This window comes from Sciurus vulgaris (genome assembly GCF_902686455.1).
Source record: "Sciurus vulgaris genome assembly, chromosome: 9".
NCBI classification, from domain to species: domain Eukaryota; kingdom Metazoa; phylum Chordata; class Mammalia; order Rodentia; family Sciuridae; genus Sciurus; species Sciurus vulgaris.
In genome coordinates this window covers 103,928,698-103,945,700 of record NC_136469.1, presented here as the reverse complement: position 1 = coordinate 103,945,700, position 17,003 = coordinate 103,928,698, and the positions used below count along the sequence as shown (strand labels likewise).

The window sequence follows — 17,003 nt, the reverse complement described above, 5'->3', positions numbered from 1 at the left end:
TAGCCAAAATTACTTTGGTTATAAACTCCATGTCTTCTGAAGGATTTAGAAGAAGTGACATTTAAACTAAGTTCCAAAGTCAAATATTTATTGAGTTGTTGTTGCATACCAGATATTGGTCTCTAGGTACTTAAGATACACATTTGTTATACATAGACCATGTCTTCAGAGATCCTGTAAACTGGCAACAGACAGTAATCATAAAATAAGATACTTTCAGATAATGATACCAGTGAGAAATTCTATGGGAAAAAGTGATAGAGATTGGGAATGGTGAGGGAAGGCCACTCTAATGAGCAAATTTGAATGACAGTAGTCCTCCCATATCTGCAGGAATACACTACAAGACCTCTTGGATCTTATGATAAAGTTTCCTATACGTACCCTTGATAAAGTATAATATATTAATTAGGCAGAGCCAGACAGTAATAAAATAGAACAATCATAACAATATATTGTGATAAAAATTATGTGAATGACCTCTCAAAATATCTTATTATACTGTATATCTTAGTAACTTCAGCATACTTGTATTTTCTTTCCTTACTAAATCTAGAACATTTACTTTTCCATTTAATGGAAGCATATTACAGCTTCGCTTTGCATCTTCAACTTGCCAGCATCACTACTCTTGCTCTTAGGGATTATTATTCAGTAAAGTAAACATTAGGAACATGAGAAATATGATACCACCACAGTTGATCCAGTGTTCCAGACAGCTAAATTGTTAATGTACAAGTAGCATAGACAGTGTGCATGTACTGGGCAAAGGGATTATTCATATCCTAGATAGGATGAAGTTAGAATATTCAGGATTTTGTCTACTGTCATTGCACAGTTTACTAATCATTTAATTTTGGAATTTTTCATTTAATATTTTTGACTGCTTTTAACCAGTGGTAAATGAAAATGCAGAAAGTGAAACCATAGATAAGGGATTGGGAAACTGCTATTCTTGATTAGAAGGAGAAAGCCATGAGTTCTGTAGAGAGGGCATTCCAAACAGATGGACCATCTAGTGTAAAAACCCTTACAGAGTCGTAACTTATATGAAAAATGACTATACCCATTATCAGTGGGCATAGTAAAGATTATTTGGGGAAGAATAGAGGAAAACAATGTCAGAGTAGTAGACAGGGCCCTTACTATGTAGCCCTTGTAGGCTGGCAGGTCTTTGATTTTTTTTTTTTTTTTTTTTTCCCCTAGTTGCGATAGGAAGCTTGGGCAGTTTGGGGCAGTGAAGAGACAGGAGTTGATTTAAACTTGAATTTTAATTGCTTTGGCTGTATGTGGAGGATGGATTTTAGAGAGGTAAAAGTGGAGAGAGCATTTCATTTAGCAGAATGACTGAGATTGTATTGGTGGGTTGACGGGTTTTAGGAGGGGTCTTTATAATAAATGGTGGGATTTTGTATATGTTTGAAAGGTAAAGTTGACGTATTGTAATCTGACATTGTTAATACTTAGTGCTGTTTTGTTTTCCTTGAGAAATTTAGTAGACAATAGAGCCATTTATTTATATGAGGAAGACTCAGAGAGGATCAGATAGGGGAAAATCAAAAGTTCTTTGACCAAGCATCTTTAAGATGTCAGTTGGACAAGTAAGATGTTGGATATAAATTTATTGTGTTCATTGGGAACATAATATCAAGTCTGAGTATTCCTGATATCCTTAGACAGAACAATGTTATTTTTTTCTAACGTTCTCATAGCGTCTTTTCCCCGTATTTTTCATAGCATTTATTGTATTGCATAGTTCTAGGTCTTTTTGTCCCTGAGGTTTTGAGATACTATTGTATTTCTCTCTGATGTCTCAGCTTCTGGTACATAGTAGATACTTGGTGGTTAGTAAATGGTGAATGAATTATGTTTAGTTTTCCTGTCAGTTTTACCTGTCATGTCTCTATCAAATGTATTTCAGTTGTTCTGTCTCCATTACCTTAGTGCTGATCCTTATCGCTTTAGGATCAGTGCATTTTAAATAGACATGCTGGGCACTAACTAATATAATTAATAAGTGGTCTAACTGTAATGGCTTAAAAACAAGGTTTTTTTTCACATAATTAATGACTTCTGGAATCAAATCAATTGTTCAAATATAGTAGAGTCAAATATCTGAGATTCTCTTGGCCTTTGCCTTTGGGAAAGGATAGCAATGCTAAATTTAGATGGAACAAGGACCATAGAATTTAGGGCCTAAAATATAGTGTGATGTTACTTAAGTGCAGGACAACTTTGTTTAAATTATCAATTTGATGATGATTTTAAGATAGAAGTTGAGATAAAAGCAAAAGAGCATAAACATCAGTCTAGAGGAGTATGACTAGAACATATTCAGAGGATCTGATGGGAGCAGAAAATGGGTAGACAAATCTTTGACAAATAATAGATTACATGAACACTTGGTTTGGAAATTAGTATAGAGATTGAAAAGGTATGAAGGAGACAAAATTGACGTTAAGCTTTTAGATCTGTAGAACTGGAAGATGGTGGTACTGATAATGGTGATGGGAAAATGGGAGAAATGGTATGGATTAGGGACAGAGTATTTGTATTCATGTTGCAGTGAGTTTAAATAGAAAATGGGCAGAATGGCTAAAATGACCAAAATTGTTTTAGATGAGGGGAGTGAACACAGATGGAGAAACTTCTTTAAGGCCTTTCTTGAACTCTGACAGATGGAGTCATAACTGAATATTTTGGACTCATTTGTATAGATCAGAAATAATTTGTGGAAGTTCCAAGAGTTTTAATTTATTGAGATCAAAGTGACAAAATTAACATTTTAGTAGTTGGAACATTTTGATTCCATAATCCATCTTGATGCCTTTCACCTAAGACTAATTTAAAAGAAGTTAATTTTAATAAAAATTTAGCCATAAATCATTTTTTATATATAACTTCAAATAAAATGTATGAACTTATTTTAACATCTTATTTTTTATATTAAACAAACAAGCTAATGTTCTTGATTTTTTTTTTTTTTTTTTTTTAAGGTACAGCAGGGCAGAACTGGAAATTCAGAGAAAGAAGCAGCACTTCCATCTACAAAAGCTGAGTTTACTTCTCCTCCATCTTTGTTCAAGACTGGACTCCCACCAAGCAGGTTAGTAAGACAGTTGTAACTCAATTATTTTAAGGCATTGGTGTCTTTTATATTGTATTTGTGCTGTAGTAAGTATAAAGTTCATTTCCCAGTGTTCTACCAACAAAAACTAGAACTTTGTACTTTTAGTACAAAATGAATTCTTTGTGAAAATGTAGTCTGGGTGCCGTTGCATCTGGAAGAAGAAGGAAAAAGAAACCCTGGGTAAGCAAGGAATGAAGTACAGTATATAGTTATATATACATATGAAGATAGTAATCTTATTAAAGGTGGGAATGATCTTGCTGTTGTCTGTGCATATTATTCTTTAAGATTTATTTGACTTCCTACATCTAAGTGTTTTGCTGATCTTAGTAAAAGAGGTGGTAGAAATGTCAGTCTGGACAATCTTTCAAATTAAAACCATTTTTTCTTTTGATTTTATGTGGTAATACCTAATTTTGTGTTCACAAGGTACTAGATCTAACAGGCAAACATGCTGGAAAAATGTCCTTTTTTACTCATTTGTGATAAATGCTTATCTGTTTCCCCATTACAAGGAAAAGGGCAAAGGAAAGGCTAAGTCTTTAGAAGTTTGATGATGTCGGTAGTTTAATCTTGGGTTAGATAATGATTGAAGTCTGGTCCTGAAACAGGTGAACCCAGCAATTTCTAGTTCTCAGCCAACTTATGTACCTATTGCATTACTTGTTTAAATTTATTTTGTACAATTTTGTTTTTATTTTATAATTTTTTATTGTCATAATATTATACTTCATAATATATCAGTACAGGAAGAAACCTTATGGGAGCATATAGTTTAACCCTTATGTAAAGGTTCTTGATTTTAGCCAAAATTAGTTGTCAGAAAGTGAACCAAGATTTTTATCAGTTGCCTTAGACAAATCCGAATGTGATTATAAACTAAATGCAATCTCATAAAATGAAAAGAACTTGGGATATTGATTTTTTTTTAATACATAGTATTCCTTTGGATATTCCCTTTTTTAAGGGATCAACTTTTATTTGTTGAGTTTATGATGTTTTGTAGTATAGTTAAGAGCTTGGAATTGGAATTACACTTCAAGAGTAATTACACTTCTGGCTCTGAAACTTAATAGTTGTGTGTCTTTGGGTAAACTCCCTCATTGTGTTAGGTTTGGATTTCTTAATCTCTAAAATATAGTAATAGCACTTCCCTAACCATATAGTTGTATATGTTAAATGCATTCATTTATGTGAAGTATTTCAGAATAGTGGTCGGTACGTAGATGATACTCTGTTGATGTTTGGTGTTATAATTAAACTATTTAAAAACCAGTATCAGGTTTTCTGTATATTGCTTTTTGTTTTGTTGTTTAACTTTGGGTCAGATTATATATGACCTTGCCCTATTATAAGAACTTTAGCTTTTCCTATTGAAATAAATGGGGAGCCATTGTCAAATTTTGAATGGAGCAATAAGATAATCTGATTTAGGTATTAAGTCTCAGTTGAGTTGCTTTACTTTGAACATCCTATAGAGTGATTAAGAGAGGAAATGGTCCAATTGGGAAGTTATAGCAATTATCTAAGTATGAGAGAGTGGTGATTTGGACTAACATGATAGTGGTGGGGATGGTGAGAAGTGATCACATACTGGATATATTTCAAAAGGTACACCAGTAGCCTATCTTGTTGGATTTAGTATAGATCTTAGAGAACAGTCAAGCATGAATACAAGGTTTTCGCTGTACTTAATGCAAGTGGAATGATGGAGTCGTAGTTACTGAAACAGAAAAGATTATAGGAGGAGTGACTTCAGAAGGGGAAGACTGTAAGAGTTCAGTTTAGGGCATAATAAAATTGAGTTGCCTATTCAACATACAAATGGAAATCTGAGTGGAATGTTGGAAATGTGGATCTGGAGTACAGGGGAAGAGTATTGGCTAGAGATACCAATTTGAGATGAACACTGTTTAGTATTAAATGAAGCTATGAAATGGAGTTAGACTATAAAAGAATTATCAGTAGAGAGTAAGAGTACAGAGCCTTGAGGTATTCCTTGCAGGTCAGAAGAATAAGGGAAGTCAGCAAGAAGAGACGAGGAGGATTGACTAGTGAAGTATAAGAAAACCCATTGTATGTCTTTAAAAGGGTGTGTTTTAAAAAGGAAGGATCAACTACCAAACATTAATTACTGATTGGTCAAGAAGATGAAGATTGGGAATAACTATTAAATTTTCAAATGTGAAGGCCATTGGTGATCCTGGCTGGGATCCTTTCAGTGATGTAAAGATTAAAGACTAGAATGAGTTTAAGAAAGAATGGGAGGAGGGGAGTTAGGAAAAAAAAAATCTGAAAAAATTTTAAAGACTAATTTTTTGGTGGGGGCCAGGGCCAAGAACAGTATCTGGAGGGAGGTATGGAGTCAGGAGGTTTTTTCATGGTGAAAGAAATTGAAGCATTTTGTACATTTAGGGTTTAAGTTACTAGAGGAGAAATTGATGATGCAACAAGCAAGAAGCAGGCAGTTGTTGTAAAACAGTGTCCTTAATAAGACCAGAGGGGATAGGATGTAACATTGATATGCTGAGGTTATCCTTAAAGTAGGAACGTGGACAATGCACAATTCAGTCATAGTAACAGGAGAGAATGTAGGCTCAGGGGCCTGGTGTATGTAGGTAGGTGAATAATGGAGATGGGAAAAGTTTTTCTCTCATCTTTTTCAATTATGTGTTGAAGAGTACCTAGAGTTTTTAACAAGAGTGTAGATTATACCGGGTAAACATGTACTGAGTAGAGATGGAGACAGTAATGACATATGGATAAGAAGAGATGGGAGAAAACAAATGGGCAAGGAACAATAATAACTAGGTAAAGGAAGAATGGAAAAATTAGCGGACCCATCCCTACTAAAGAAAAGGTGAATATTATCTCTGCAACCCTTAGCATGTGAATGCTGTTACTTTTGTGTATAAAGGACATGACGTACTTGGAAAAATTGTTCACTGGATTCATCTTCATTTGACCAAAAGGATACTTCTTAGTCAATGTGAAATTATGGATTTTTTAAAAAATTAATATAATTTTCATTCATTATATTTGGGGAGATTGGGTAAAATCTCTGGAAGTAAAATTTTATTGACTTTAGGGAGAAGAAAATAACATCATATATTAAAACATAATAGATGCTACAAAATAGGTATTTGAGTAATGATGATTTGAGTATTGATGTAATCACTATATTTCCATTGCGAAAATCTTAGATTGTCTTACTGATTTACAGATGTTGGTATGTTTGCACAGAACCTTTTTTAAAGAACATTTTTTGTTCCTTATTTTAAGAAGACTGAGGTTCTTATTTCCTATACTGCCCAGCAGATTGTTACACTTAAAATGGTAGTATTTACTATATCAGAAATTCCGCTTCATCTTTAAAAGGTTTTTTATTATTTACCTCTTTTGAAGTACATACATACAGAAAAGAGACATTATCAATTCATAGCTTGATAAGTTTTAACAAACTGAACATAACCATGAAAATCATTACATAGATTGATAAATGGAACATTACCATTCTCCTAAAGTTCCCATTTTGCCCACTTCATTTGTTGTTTTTATTTTCTTAATGTTTTATTTTGACAAAAATTCAAACTTCCAAAGAGTTGGAAGAAACATAACAAAAAATTTCCATATGTACTAACATGTTGTACTTGCACTTTAATTTCTCAGAAATATTTTTCTTTCTGAACAATTTGCATGTTAATTGTGAGCTTTATTTCCCTCTACCCTTAAATATTTTGCTGTTTTTCTTAAGAGCAAGGACATTGTTACATAAATCATAGGGCACAGTTATCAAAATGAGAAAAATCTAATAGTAATTTTATCTATATAGGTTGTAAGTTTTACCAGTTATTCTAGTAAATCCTTTATTGCAGTTCTTTTCTTTCCTTCTGGATTTAGAATTCAGCCTTGGATCATTCATTATATTTAATTCTTTTGACTCTTTATTTACAAATCTGGAAAATCTGCTCAGCCTTTCATTGTATATATTGTGGCATTGAATTTTAGAAGAGTACAATTCAGTTGATTTGCAGATGATCCTTCAATCTAAGTTTGCCTAATGTTTCCTTGTTATTAGATTTAGGCTTTGCCCTTGGCACAGTAGTAATATGTAAGTGAGTTTCTGTCCTCAGTGCATCACCTGGAGATACATGATATCACTTTGTCCCATTATTTTATTAGTGATAATAACTAATCACTTATCTTGTGGGTGGCATCCTTCAGATTTCTGCACTGCAAAGTTGCTGTTTCCCCCTTTGTACATAATAATTTTGTGGGGAAAGTAGGTGTATATACTTCATTCCTTTACAAACTTCCCAAGAATTTTAGCATCCATCAATGGGTTTTACTTAAGTTACTACTATATTGACTGCAAAATAGTGGTTACAAATGATTATGTAACTGTATTTCTCTTCATATTCATTAGTTGGCATTCTACTTTTAAAATGAGGTTTCTCATCTACCTCACTTATTATCGCTTAGATTTATTAATTCTTATGTGTGATAGAGAATGTATGTGTGCTTTATAAATAGGGCTTATTTGTGTATGTGGTGTATAAAGCATATGAATGATTTATATGTACTCTAATTCATTTTGATGGTCAAATTGTACCAAACTAGGTCAGTGGGAGCTCTCTGCAAATTGGCTTCTGTAACTTTTAGACATGTCACTATCTTCTCTTTTTTTTTAAAATTCTTTATTATTTGGCATTACCAAGATATTCCAGGCATATCTTGTACTCTCCCTGCTTTTTCCCAAGAAGCAGCCCTTTCTTGAAGGCACTCTGGTACCTCGTAGTGGGAAATGGTAATTAAAAAATAAGATCAGAGGGCCAGCTATGCTCATTGTACTGGAGTATCATTATTTCCAGGCCTTTTCAGCACCCAGGGGGAAAAAAATTTCAATGTGGAATTGTCATATATCTGTTCTTTTTGTAAGATTTCAATCTCAAAATTATATTTCTTTTACATTCAGTTCAACACCACAGTTCCTAATTCCCTTCTTTTCATTATACCTTGTTGCATCTTGTTTTTCTCATGGAGAGAACTTAATTCTCAAAAGCTTTATAAATACTTATTTGATTGATCTTCAAATACACATAAAATGGATTCAGAACCTCTACACTTACATTACAAAAAGCAAACTCAATAAATAGAGTTCAAGATTTGTTTGCATTTCCTTTTTTTTTAAATTTTAGATTAAAGGTGCATAGTCAAAATATTGTGTTCAAAGGTTTCCTTCAGTGGTTATTTAAAATATTTGTTTCATTATATCTGTTTTCACTTTTAGCACTTCTTTTTTTCCATGGTTACTGATGATAATTTTATTTTTTGCTTGTGTTAAATATTAAAAATTGCTTCAAAGGCAAGGGTATCCAAAGGTATATAAATACTTGGTCATTCTTGTTTTATTCTTGTGAGATTTCATTTCATGTTGTTTCTTGTTTGTTTTTCCTGTGTCTTTTTTTGCATAAAAAAGCAGATATATAAGTATATATATTTTTCTGGTTTCTTTGCATGAGCATTTTATTAATCTCTTAACGGATTATTAAGAGTGTAAATAGCTGAACTTTTTATGGGTTATGTCACTGGGGCTGAAATAAACTTTGGAATTTTACTTTGAAATGGAATTTTAATAGAATATATGTAGTATATAGGTTTTTCTAAAAATAATTACAGTGTTATTCTTAACTGATTCCACTAACAATACCCATATCTGTTACTGAAAAATGTAGGGAAAGAAATACCAAAATTTTGAATAAGATTTTGTGAAACTGCAGAAATTAATGTTATTAATTCATAGTCACAGAAATTTATTTCTTGATAATGTATTTTAACCTGAACTAAGTGCTTGGTACTTTTTATATTTCTACATTTTGACATCATACTATGTTGAGTATTTCTAAAAATATTCTAAAGTTTATAATATATTGATAACACATCTGTATTTAAATGTCAGTAATCTTAGTACCACACAGGTATATTATATGACTTGAAAAGAATGATACTATAGGAACATGTTAAAGAACTTGAGAAAAAGCATGTCAAGGGGGAAAAGGAAAAAAAGAAAAGAAAAACAGAACAAGGGGGGTCAGAGACAACAATATATAAGAAAAAACATAGAAAATTTATCTCACCAGAAACAGCACCTCTTCTCAGTCTCAGACAAGTACTGCCTCCAGAAAAGCCAATTCAAGCGTTGGGAAGTGGCAGGATCGATATGGGAGGGCCGAATCACCTGATCTAAGGTAAGGCTATTTTTAAACATTGGATACTCCCTGATGTTTAGATCATCAGTGTTGTTTTGTCTCATTAGTAAGATAACAAATTTTGATTAATCTGTACCATATTTTTACCCCCTATATTATGTTCTCTCAGAGTATAGTTAAGAGTTTTTCACTTACCTTATTAATGAAGGCCTAGCATGTGTCTTGCCACTCATCCTTCTGGCTTTTTATAATACATAATAAATTGCATTAAATCACATTAATGGGTGGTCAGTAAATATTTTTCTTTCCCCCTTGCTGCAGGTTATCTCTTCTTTTTCATATCATGTCCTGTTAAAACATTCCCAGGTGTTTTTTACTACCTATGGAATAAAATCTAACCTTTGTGACAGTATTCAGGACCTGTAAAATTTGACTCCACTTAATCTTTTCAATCTTTATACCAAACAATAGTATATAAACCTATTATTCCAGTAAGTGGGTCTATCATCTGTCCTGGCATGTACTATTTCCTTTATTGTAATGCTTTGACTCATGGTTTACCTCCACAGAATTTTGGTTTATTTTCTAAATTTTATATGTATAAAGCATACAAGCTTAGCAGAAATTATCATTTCTCTAGGCATGTAAAATAAAATAACTTTATTCCTAAGGAATATAATGAGAAGCAACTGTTAGGATGTGAAAATGCATTGCCAGTAGTAATCAGTCTGAGAGATTATGCTTCAGTGCCTGACCTGGAAATAAAGACCAAGATGGCTTCCAACTGTAATCTTAGAAGTTTTAAATAACTGTTGTATTGTAAGGGTAATTTTACTCTGTTTTGTTTTTGTTACAGAATTTTAGACTTTATTCCTATACAACTTGTTTTTAAAAACTTATAAATATATATCTTATGATGATGCCTTTGATCATAATACCTTAAAAAAAGCAAAAGGAAGAAACACTGTCAAAATCTGATTTCTTAGATTTCTTTTTCTATTGAGTCTTAATTATAAATTCCCCATGAGTTAAAAGAATTTCTAGTCAATTAATAGAATTTCTTGTTAGGAGAGAATAAACTTAGACTTTGTCAAAATAGGTACTCCTCTCAGTAAAAAAAAATTTTGACACTATAAAGAATTTTCAAACTGTAGTAACTAATACAGAAAAAAAATGTGTTATCTGTATTTTCAGATTAGTGTTGCTTTAGCAGGTTACAGAATGAAAGTTTATATATCTTATTTTAAGAGTATTCATTGACTATTTCGTATGTATTGTATACTATGACTTTATCTGTCACTAAAATTCTACTTGAGAAATTTCAAGAGCTACCTTGAGTAAAGAAAACTTTTAACAAATGTGGACTAAAATGCATGAACGTTTTCATACTTGATGTCTCTATGGAATCCAAAATTTTAATACACACTAATCATATAATTTCTCTATTACTAACCTGATTTAGTGCATAGAGAAATACTTGGAATTGTCTTTAAAGTGGTCAGTAACATGAACAACCTATTTAATAGACAGTAAGAATTTTAATTATAAATCCATTTTTATGCTACTATTGATAAAGAACCATCTTTGTATATAAAGAGTAGCTAATTTTCTTAACTATCTCATGGCTAAGTTTTGGATTTAGATCTCAAGTATAGTTTTATCTAACTCCCTTTGTGAACTAAATAGTTCCTGAAGTCTCTATTTCTTCATTACCACGTGTGTAAAATGTTGGGGGCTAGGCTATGTAATCTGGATTGCCTGCCTATTCCTATGGTCCTTAAATTCTTTATTTTCTGGTTAGTCCCTGGTTTACAGTGGAATAGGAGAATTTGCCCTGATTCACAGGTAAACAACATAACCTGAGCTAGAATCCCTTCAGTGTAGGCAAGTTAATCTTTGTGGGCAGTATCATAGGAATACAGGACTTTAGTTTTAAAAACTTTGTATTTGTTCGTTTTGTACCATTGTTTTAACATCTAAAATTCCTTTTATATCAGTCATTTACTTAGAATTTTAAAAAAATTTATTTTGCTTTTGATATAATACTTTATTTCTTGAAGTAAAATGGCTGGTTTATAGGGAGAATATTGGTTCTCCTACCTAAAAATGATGCATCTCATCCCTATACTCCCTTCTCCCCCTAAAAATGCTGCTTTGGAAACACAGAAAACTCTCCATTCTGCCATTCTGACTTGGTGATTATCTTGGGAAATATATGTAATAGGAATGTGGACACTATTTTCAGTACATTTTCATATTTTTGAAAATTCCAAAGATAAATTCCCTAGGTAAGAGCTTTTTTTCTCTTTTTAAACATTCATTTTGTGCATTTGTATGTAGAGTGTGTATACACACACAAACCTACTGTTAAAATAGAAAACTAGATTCCAGCTCTTGTTTTTTTTTCTGTTTTGAGTTTTTTTGGTACCACAGTTTGAACCCAGGGGGACTTAACCACTGAGCCACATGTCTGCCCTTTTTTAAAATATTTTAGTTGTAGATAGACATTATACCTTTATTTTTTTGCAGTGCTGAGCTATGCCCCTAACTCCCTTTATATTTTTTATATCAAAACAGGGTCTTCCTAAGTTGCTTAGGGTCTCGCCAAGTTGCTGAGGCTGGCCTTGAACTTGGCGTCCTCCTGCCAAGAATTAGCCTCCAGAATTGCTGGGATTACAGGAGTGTGCCACCATGCCCAGCTCAGCTCTTGTATTTAATGTTTTTGAGAAATGTGGACTTTGAGGCATTTTTTAAATCTGAAGGTTGAAATTCTTTTAATAAGCTACTATATTTGAAGCCTTGGACTTCTAGCCTCACAATAATTACTCTTAATTTGTAAAAGAATGTTTTTCAAACATTTCAAATAGTATTCTTTAAGCTAATTCTGTATAACAATGGCATATTATTGGTATAAGTTTGCTTCATATATTCAAATTTGTAAGACTTAGGAAACCAATTAGTAAGAAGATTTGAAGCAGTTTTAGTAATCACAGAAAATTGAAATTCATATTATTCATTGATAGTTGGCTATCACCTACCCTAATATCCAGTTTATTTCTAAATTTCCATTTTATAGTACCCAATTCTTCTTCTTTTAGATAATGAGTTTCAGATTCTGGTTTTTGTTTTTTAAGTTTATGTTCCTATATCAGAATACTTTTTAACTGATTCATATTCTTCAATGAAGATTACTAAAAATTGCTTTTAAATGTTGAATCACAAATATATTGAAACCTGCTTGTACCTTGTATAATAGAGAAGCACGGAACTTGTAATAAAACTGGATGTTTAATGCACATTATACCTAAAAATCACTTCTTCTGTTCATACATAACTGCTTTTATGCGTTGATGAGACAGACCTTAGGGTACTTGAGCACTGTGCATGCTGCTATAATTTATAGCATGTAGGATTTTGTGTGATTGGATGTATGGAGGCCTTTGTTATTTTTTAAAAAGTTTCTTGGAGAGCTGTGATTTTTCGCTGTCACTGATACATTTTAAAGCATGAATTTAAGCATAAATACTGCAGGTAAAACTTTATTGCAAGCTCTTTACAAAAATGAATAAACTTGATTGCATTAATGAACAGTTTTATGCCCTGCAGTGAGTCAGTTTGAGCATATTTCATCTTTCAGCATTCAAAGCCTTTTGTTGTAAATAGAGCTTAAAAAATAATTTTTCACAAATTCAGGCTCCAGAAAATTAGTGTGGAAAATATTGTTTTCTGGAAGAAGGGGAAGGGCATACTAAGTTGGAAAAGTCGCACTGGAGTGGGGTATATAGAAACTGAATCCTGCTGCTGTAACTTTAGTATGCAAAAGAGCCTTTTGGCACATCATAAAAATGAAGTAAGTTGAATTTATGCCTCATTTGCAGTGTTTTTGTAAAGATTAAATAACTTCTAAGCTTGTGAAAGCACCTACTTTAGGGCTCATAAGATAAAGTTAGGCACCCAGTTAGTGTTGGTTCTGCTTGGTTCTCTGATTTTTTCTTTTTTCTATTTTGAAATGATTGTAAATTTTTTGTGTAAATTCATTTTGTAATTGGTTCTTTTTAGTTATAACATAAGAATTCATTTTGACATGATTATAAAAGTATGGAATATAATTTTCTCTGATTCGGTCCTCAGTACTTCCCCTTTTCCTTCCTTTCTCCTTTTCCCTGTTCCTTTTCCTCTACTGATTTTTTTTTGCTATTTACTTAATTTTTTTTAAATCAGTGTCCTTTGGATATACATAATTATGAAATTCACTGTGGTGTATTCATATATGTACATGGGAAAGTTAGGTCAGATTCATTCTACTGTCCTTCACTTGTCCTGTCTTTCCCCTCTTCTTCTCAATCCCCTTTCTCTACTGCACTAATCCTTCTTCCATTTTGATTGAATCCTCTCCCTGCTTTTCTTGTTTTGAACTAGCTTCCACGTATCAGAAAAAATATTTGACCTATGATTTCCTAGGTCTGACTTTTTCACTTAGCATGATAATCTCCAGTTCATCCATTTCCTGGCAAATGCCATAATTTTATTCTTCTTTATGGCTAAGTAATACTCATTGTGCATATATACCATGTTTTCTTTGTTCATTCATCCGTTGAGGGTAACCTAGGTTGGTTCCATAGCTTGGCTATTGTGAATGTTGCTACTATAAACATGGATGTGACTGTGTCCCTGTAGTATGCTGATTTTAGATCTTTTGTATATATACCAAATAGTGGGTACTGGGGATTGAACCTGGGGCGTACTACCACTGAGCTACATTTCCAGCCCTTTTTAGTTTTTATTTTGAGATAGAGTCTCACTTAGTTGTCCAGGCTGTTGTGAAATTTTAGATCCTTCTGCCTTACCCTCCTGTGTTGCTGGGTTTACAAGCATGTGCCACCATAAATGGTGATCTTGTTTTTATCCCAGGCTTTATCCATCTCTTTAAAATTGGTGCTTAGAAAAAAACAAATTACACATCCTTAAGATAGTTTTGAATTCTGTGATTTGTTATTTGGAAGTATGTTGTTTTTCTAGTTAGGATTTTTTTTTTTAATAAATCCATCCGAACACTAGAATATATTAAATTTTCTTTACAAATGTGTGCACTCTAGAGAAAATTGTACTGATGAAAGCAGAACACAAGCACAGATATAGAAGCAATATTATGTCAGTTCACAAAAAAAGATAAGTATAAAATATGTAATGAGTTATGTCCTTAATTAGTAGATCTTGATAGTATGGCTTTGTATTTATTGGGCAGTAAAGCATTAAATATTAATTTTCAACAACTACTTTAAATTCCTTCAAGAGGAGAATCAAATATCTGTAGGTCTCTTCTTTGAATGTGCCTTTTATGTTGTAGTCTTCACTTGGGCTGTATGTTGAAATTACTTGGGAGACCTCAAAAAAATTATTGATGCTTAGGCCCTGTTTTAAATGGTGTGGTGTGCACTCTGGGCATCAGGATTCTTTTTTTTTTTTTTTTTTTCCTCCATATTTTATTGGTGCATTATAGTTGTACATAATAATGAGATTTGTTGTTACATATTTGTACACACACACACAATATAAGAGTTTGGCCAGTATCACCCCTAGCACTTTCCCACCATCTATGCTTCCCACCCCTTGTATTTCCTCTACAAATCTCCCTTTGCTTTCCATGAGATCTGCCCCCTATTTCTTGTCTTTTTGTCTCTAGCTTATGTATATCAGAAAACATAAGTCCCTTGACCTTCTGAGTTTGACTTTGCTTAGCATAATGGTTTCTGGTTCCATGCATTTTCCTACCAATGACATCATTTCATTTTTCGTATGGCTGAATAAAACTTTTGTGTATATATACTACATTTTCTTTATCCATTTGTGTGTTGATGCTCACCTACGCTGGTTCTATAGTGTGTCTATTGTGAACTGAGCTGCTGTAAATAAACATGGGTATGCTTATATCACTATAGTATGATGACTTTAATTCTTTAGGATAAATACCAAGGAGTGGTATAGTTGGGTCTTATGGTGGCTCCGTGCCTAGTGTTTTGAGAAACCTCCATAATAATTTCCATAGTGGTTGTAATTTACAATTCCACCAAAAGTGTAAAAAGCATTCCTTTTTCTCCACGTCCTCTCAGCATGTATTTCTGTTCTTGATGACTTCCATTCTGATTGGTGTGAGATGGAAATCTCCATGTAGTATTAATTTGCATTTTACTAATTGCTAATGATGTTGAACTTTTTTTCATATATTTGTTGGCCATTTGTATTTCTTCATTTGAGAAGTGTCTTTCTAATTCTTTTGGGCATCAGGATTCTATGAATAATTCTGATACAGGCAAAATTGAGAATCATTTAAATGTAAAGTCTTTAATATTTTTAAGTTGTTGATGGACCTTTATTTATTTTTATTTATTTATTTGTATGTGGTGCTGAGAATCGAACTCAGTGACTCACACATTCTAGGCAAGTGCTGTACCACTGAGCCACAACCCCTAGCTGGGCATAAACATTAAGATCAAATGCTGGCTAGGCATTTTGAATTTCTAAATAAAATGATAGATTTAGCTATGATAAACTGGCATAGCATTTTATAACCAATAGAGTTGTTTATGGGCTTTTCACTTAATTTATATTCTCTGCTTTTTGAAAGTCTTTTGTTGGTAACCACTGTCAGGTGAATTATGCTGCAGAGTGATAAATATTATGTAAGCAGAGTGATATATGTTTGCCCAGTAGAAATTCTATATGTAAAAATATTTTCCCCACATCCTTCTTGACTCATACTTTTTCCTCCATCTAAAATATCCTTCCTTCTCATTGTCTGACTCCATCCTACTTGTCTTTCAAGGCTCATTGCTTTCCTTAAAAAAGATGCTTAAAAAGATGTTATACCAATTTCTGTGCAAAACTGTACAGCCATCTCTTTAGATACATGATCTAACTTAGACATCATGCCAAATATATCTGTCTTTAATTTGGTAATATGAAATCACTACATTCTAGTTTTTTCCCTGGAGAATAGACCTCTGAACTGTCTGCCACCCAATTCTTATTAGAAACTCTACTATGAGAAAAATAGATTTCCATAAGAATATGTGATTTATCCATTCTTTTAAGAGAGTGATTCTGAACTTTTCCTTAAAGCAATAACCTGTTTGAAATTTTGCTGCAAACTGTGGTCTCTTATTTGAAACGTACATGTATACACATGCATTTATTTAGGTTCAGGGTCTCTTGATCCTCCTTAGAGAACATGTGTGCCAGTTAGGAACTTTTGCTCTCAAAAATATAATTAAATCTTAAATCAAGCCTGATCATTAAGAGGGATAAATACTCAGACCACATTGTTTTGCTTGCTTTTATTAACTGTGTGTTATGCTCTGCACAGCATTGAGGAACATTTTGAGAAATAGCTCTGAAATTCTTTGCTTTTGTTTTTTGTTGTAATATTGGAAGCTTTGCCTTTATTTCAGAACTTTTTAGAGCATTAGGTTACAATCCATTAGTGGGTTATGAAGTCAATTTGGTAGTTCCAAACAGTATTTATTGGTTTCATATTTATTTTGCTTTTTTCCTGTTATATGTGTTAGCATAATCAGATTAGATTTTTATGTTTTGTTTTTATCTTTATAGTAAGCATCATTTTATGAAACTTTTGCTTTAGGTTTTATGTCATATGTTCTGAATTG

At 32.6% G+C, this 17,003-nt stretch overlaps 1 protein-coding gene and 1 pseudogene across 24 annotated transcripts in view; one reads left to right on the top strand and one right to left on the bottom strand.

Annotated features, from left to right (window-relative positions):
- LOC306669896 (DGAT1/2-independent enzyme synthesizing storage lipids-like) overlaps positions 1–17,003 on the bottom strand; it is a 497,646-nt pseudogene that overhangs the window by 263,475 nt on the left and 217,168 nt on the right. The gene's annotated exons all lie outside the window — the stretch shown is intronic.
- Positions 1–17,003, top strand: part of FIP1L1 (factor interacting with PAPOLA and CPSF1) — a 67,579-nt gene that overhangs the window by 16,018 nt on the left and 34,558 nt on the right. For 12 of the 23 annotated variants that reach the window (XM_079154058.1, XM_079154061.1, XM_079154062.1 and 9 more), the window contains 2 exons: positions 2,997–3,106; positions 9,271–9,378. In XM_079154058.1, the coding sequence (XP_079010184.1) occupies positions 2,997–3,106; positions 9,271–9,378 (218 nt within the window). The remainder of the gene's footprint in view (positions 1–2,996; positions 3,107–9,270; positions 9,379–17,003) is intronic. The other 11 variants (XM_079154064.1, XM_079154059.1, XM_079154069.1 and 8 more) reach the window with 1 other exon arrangement.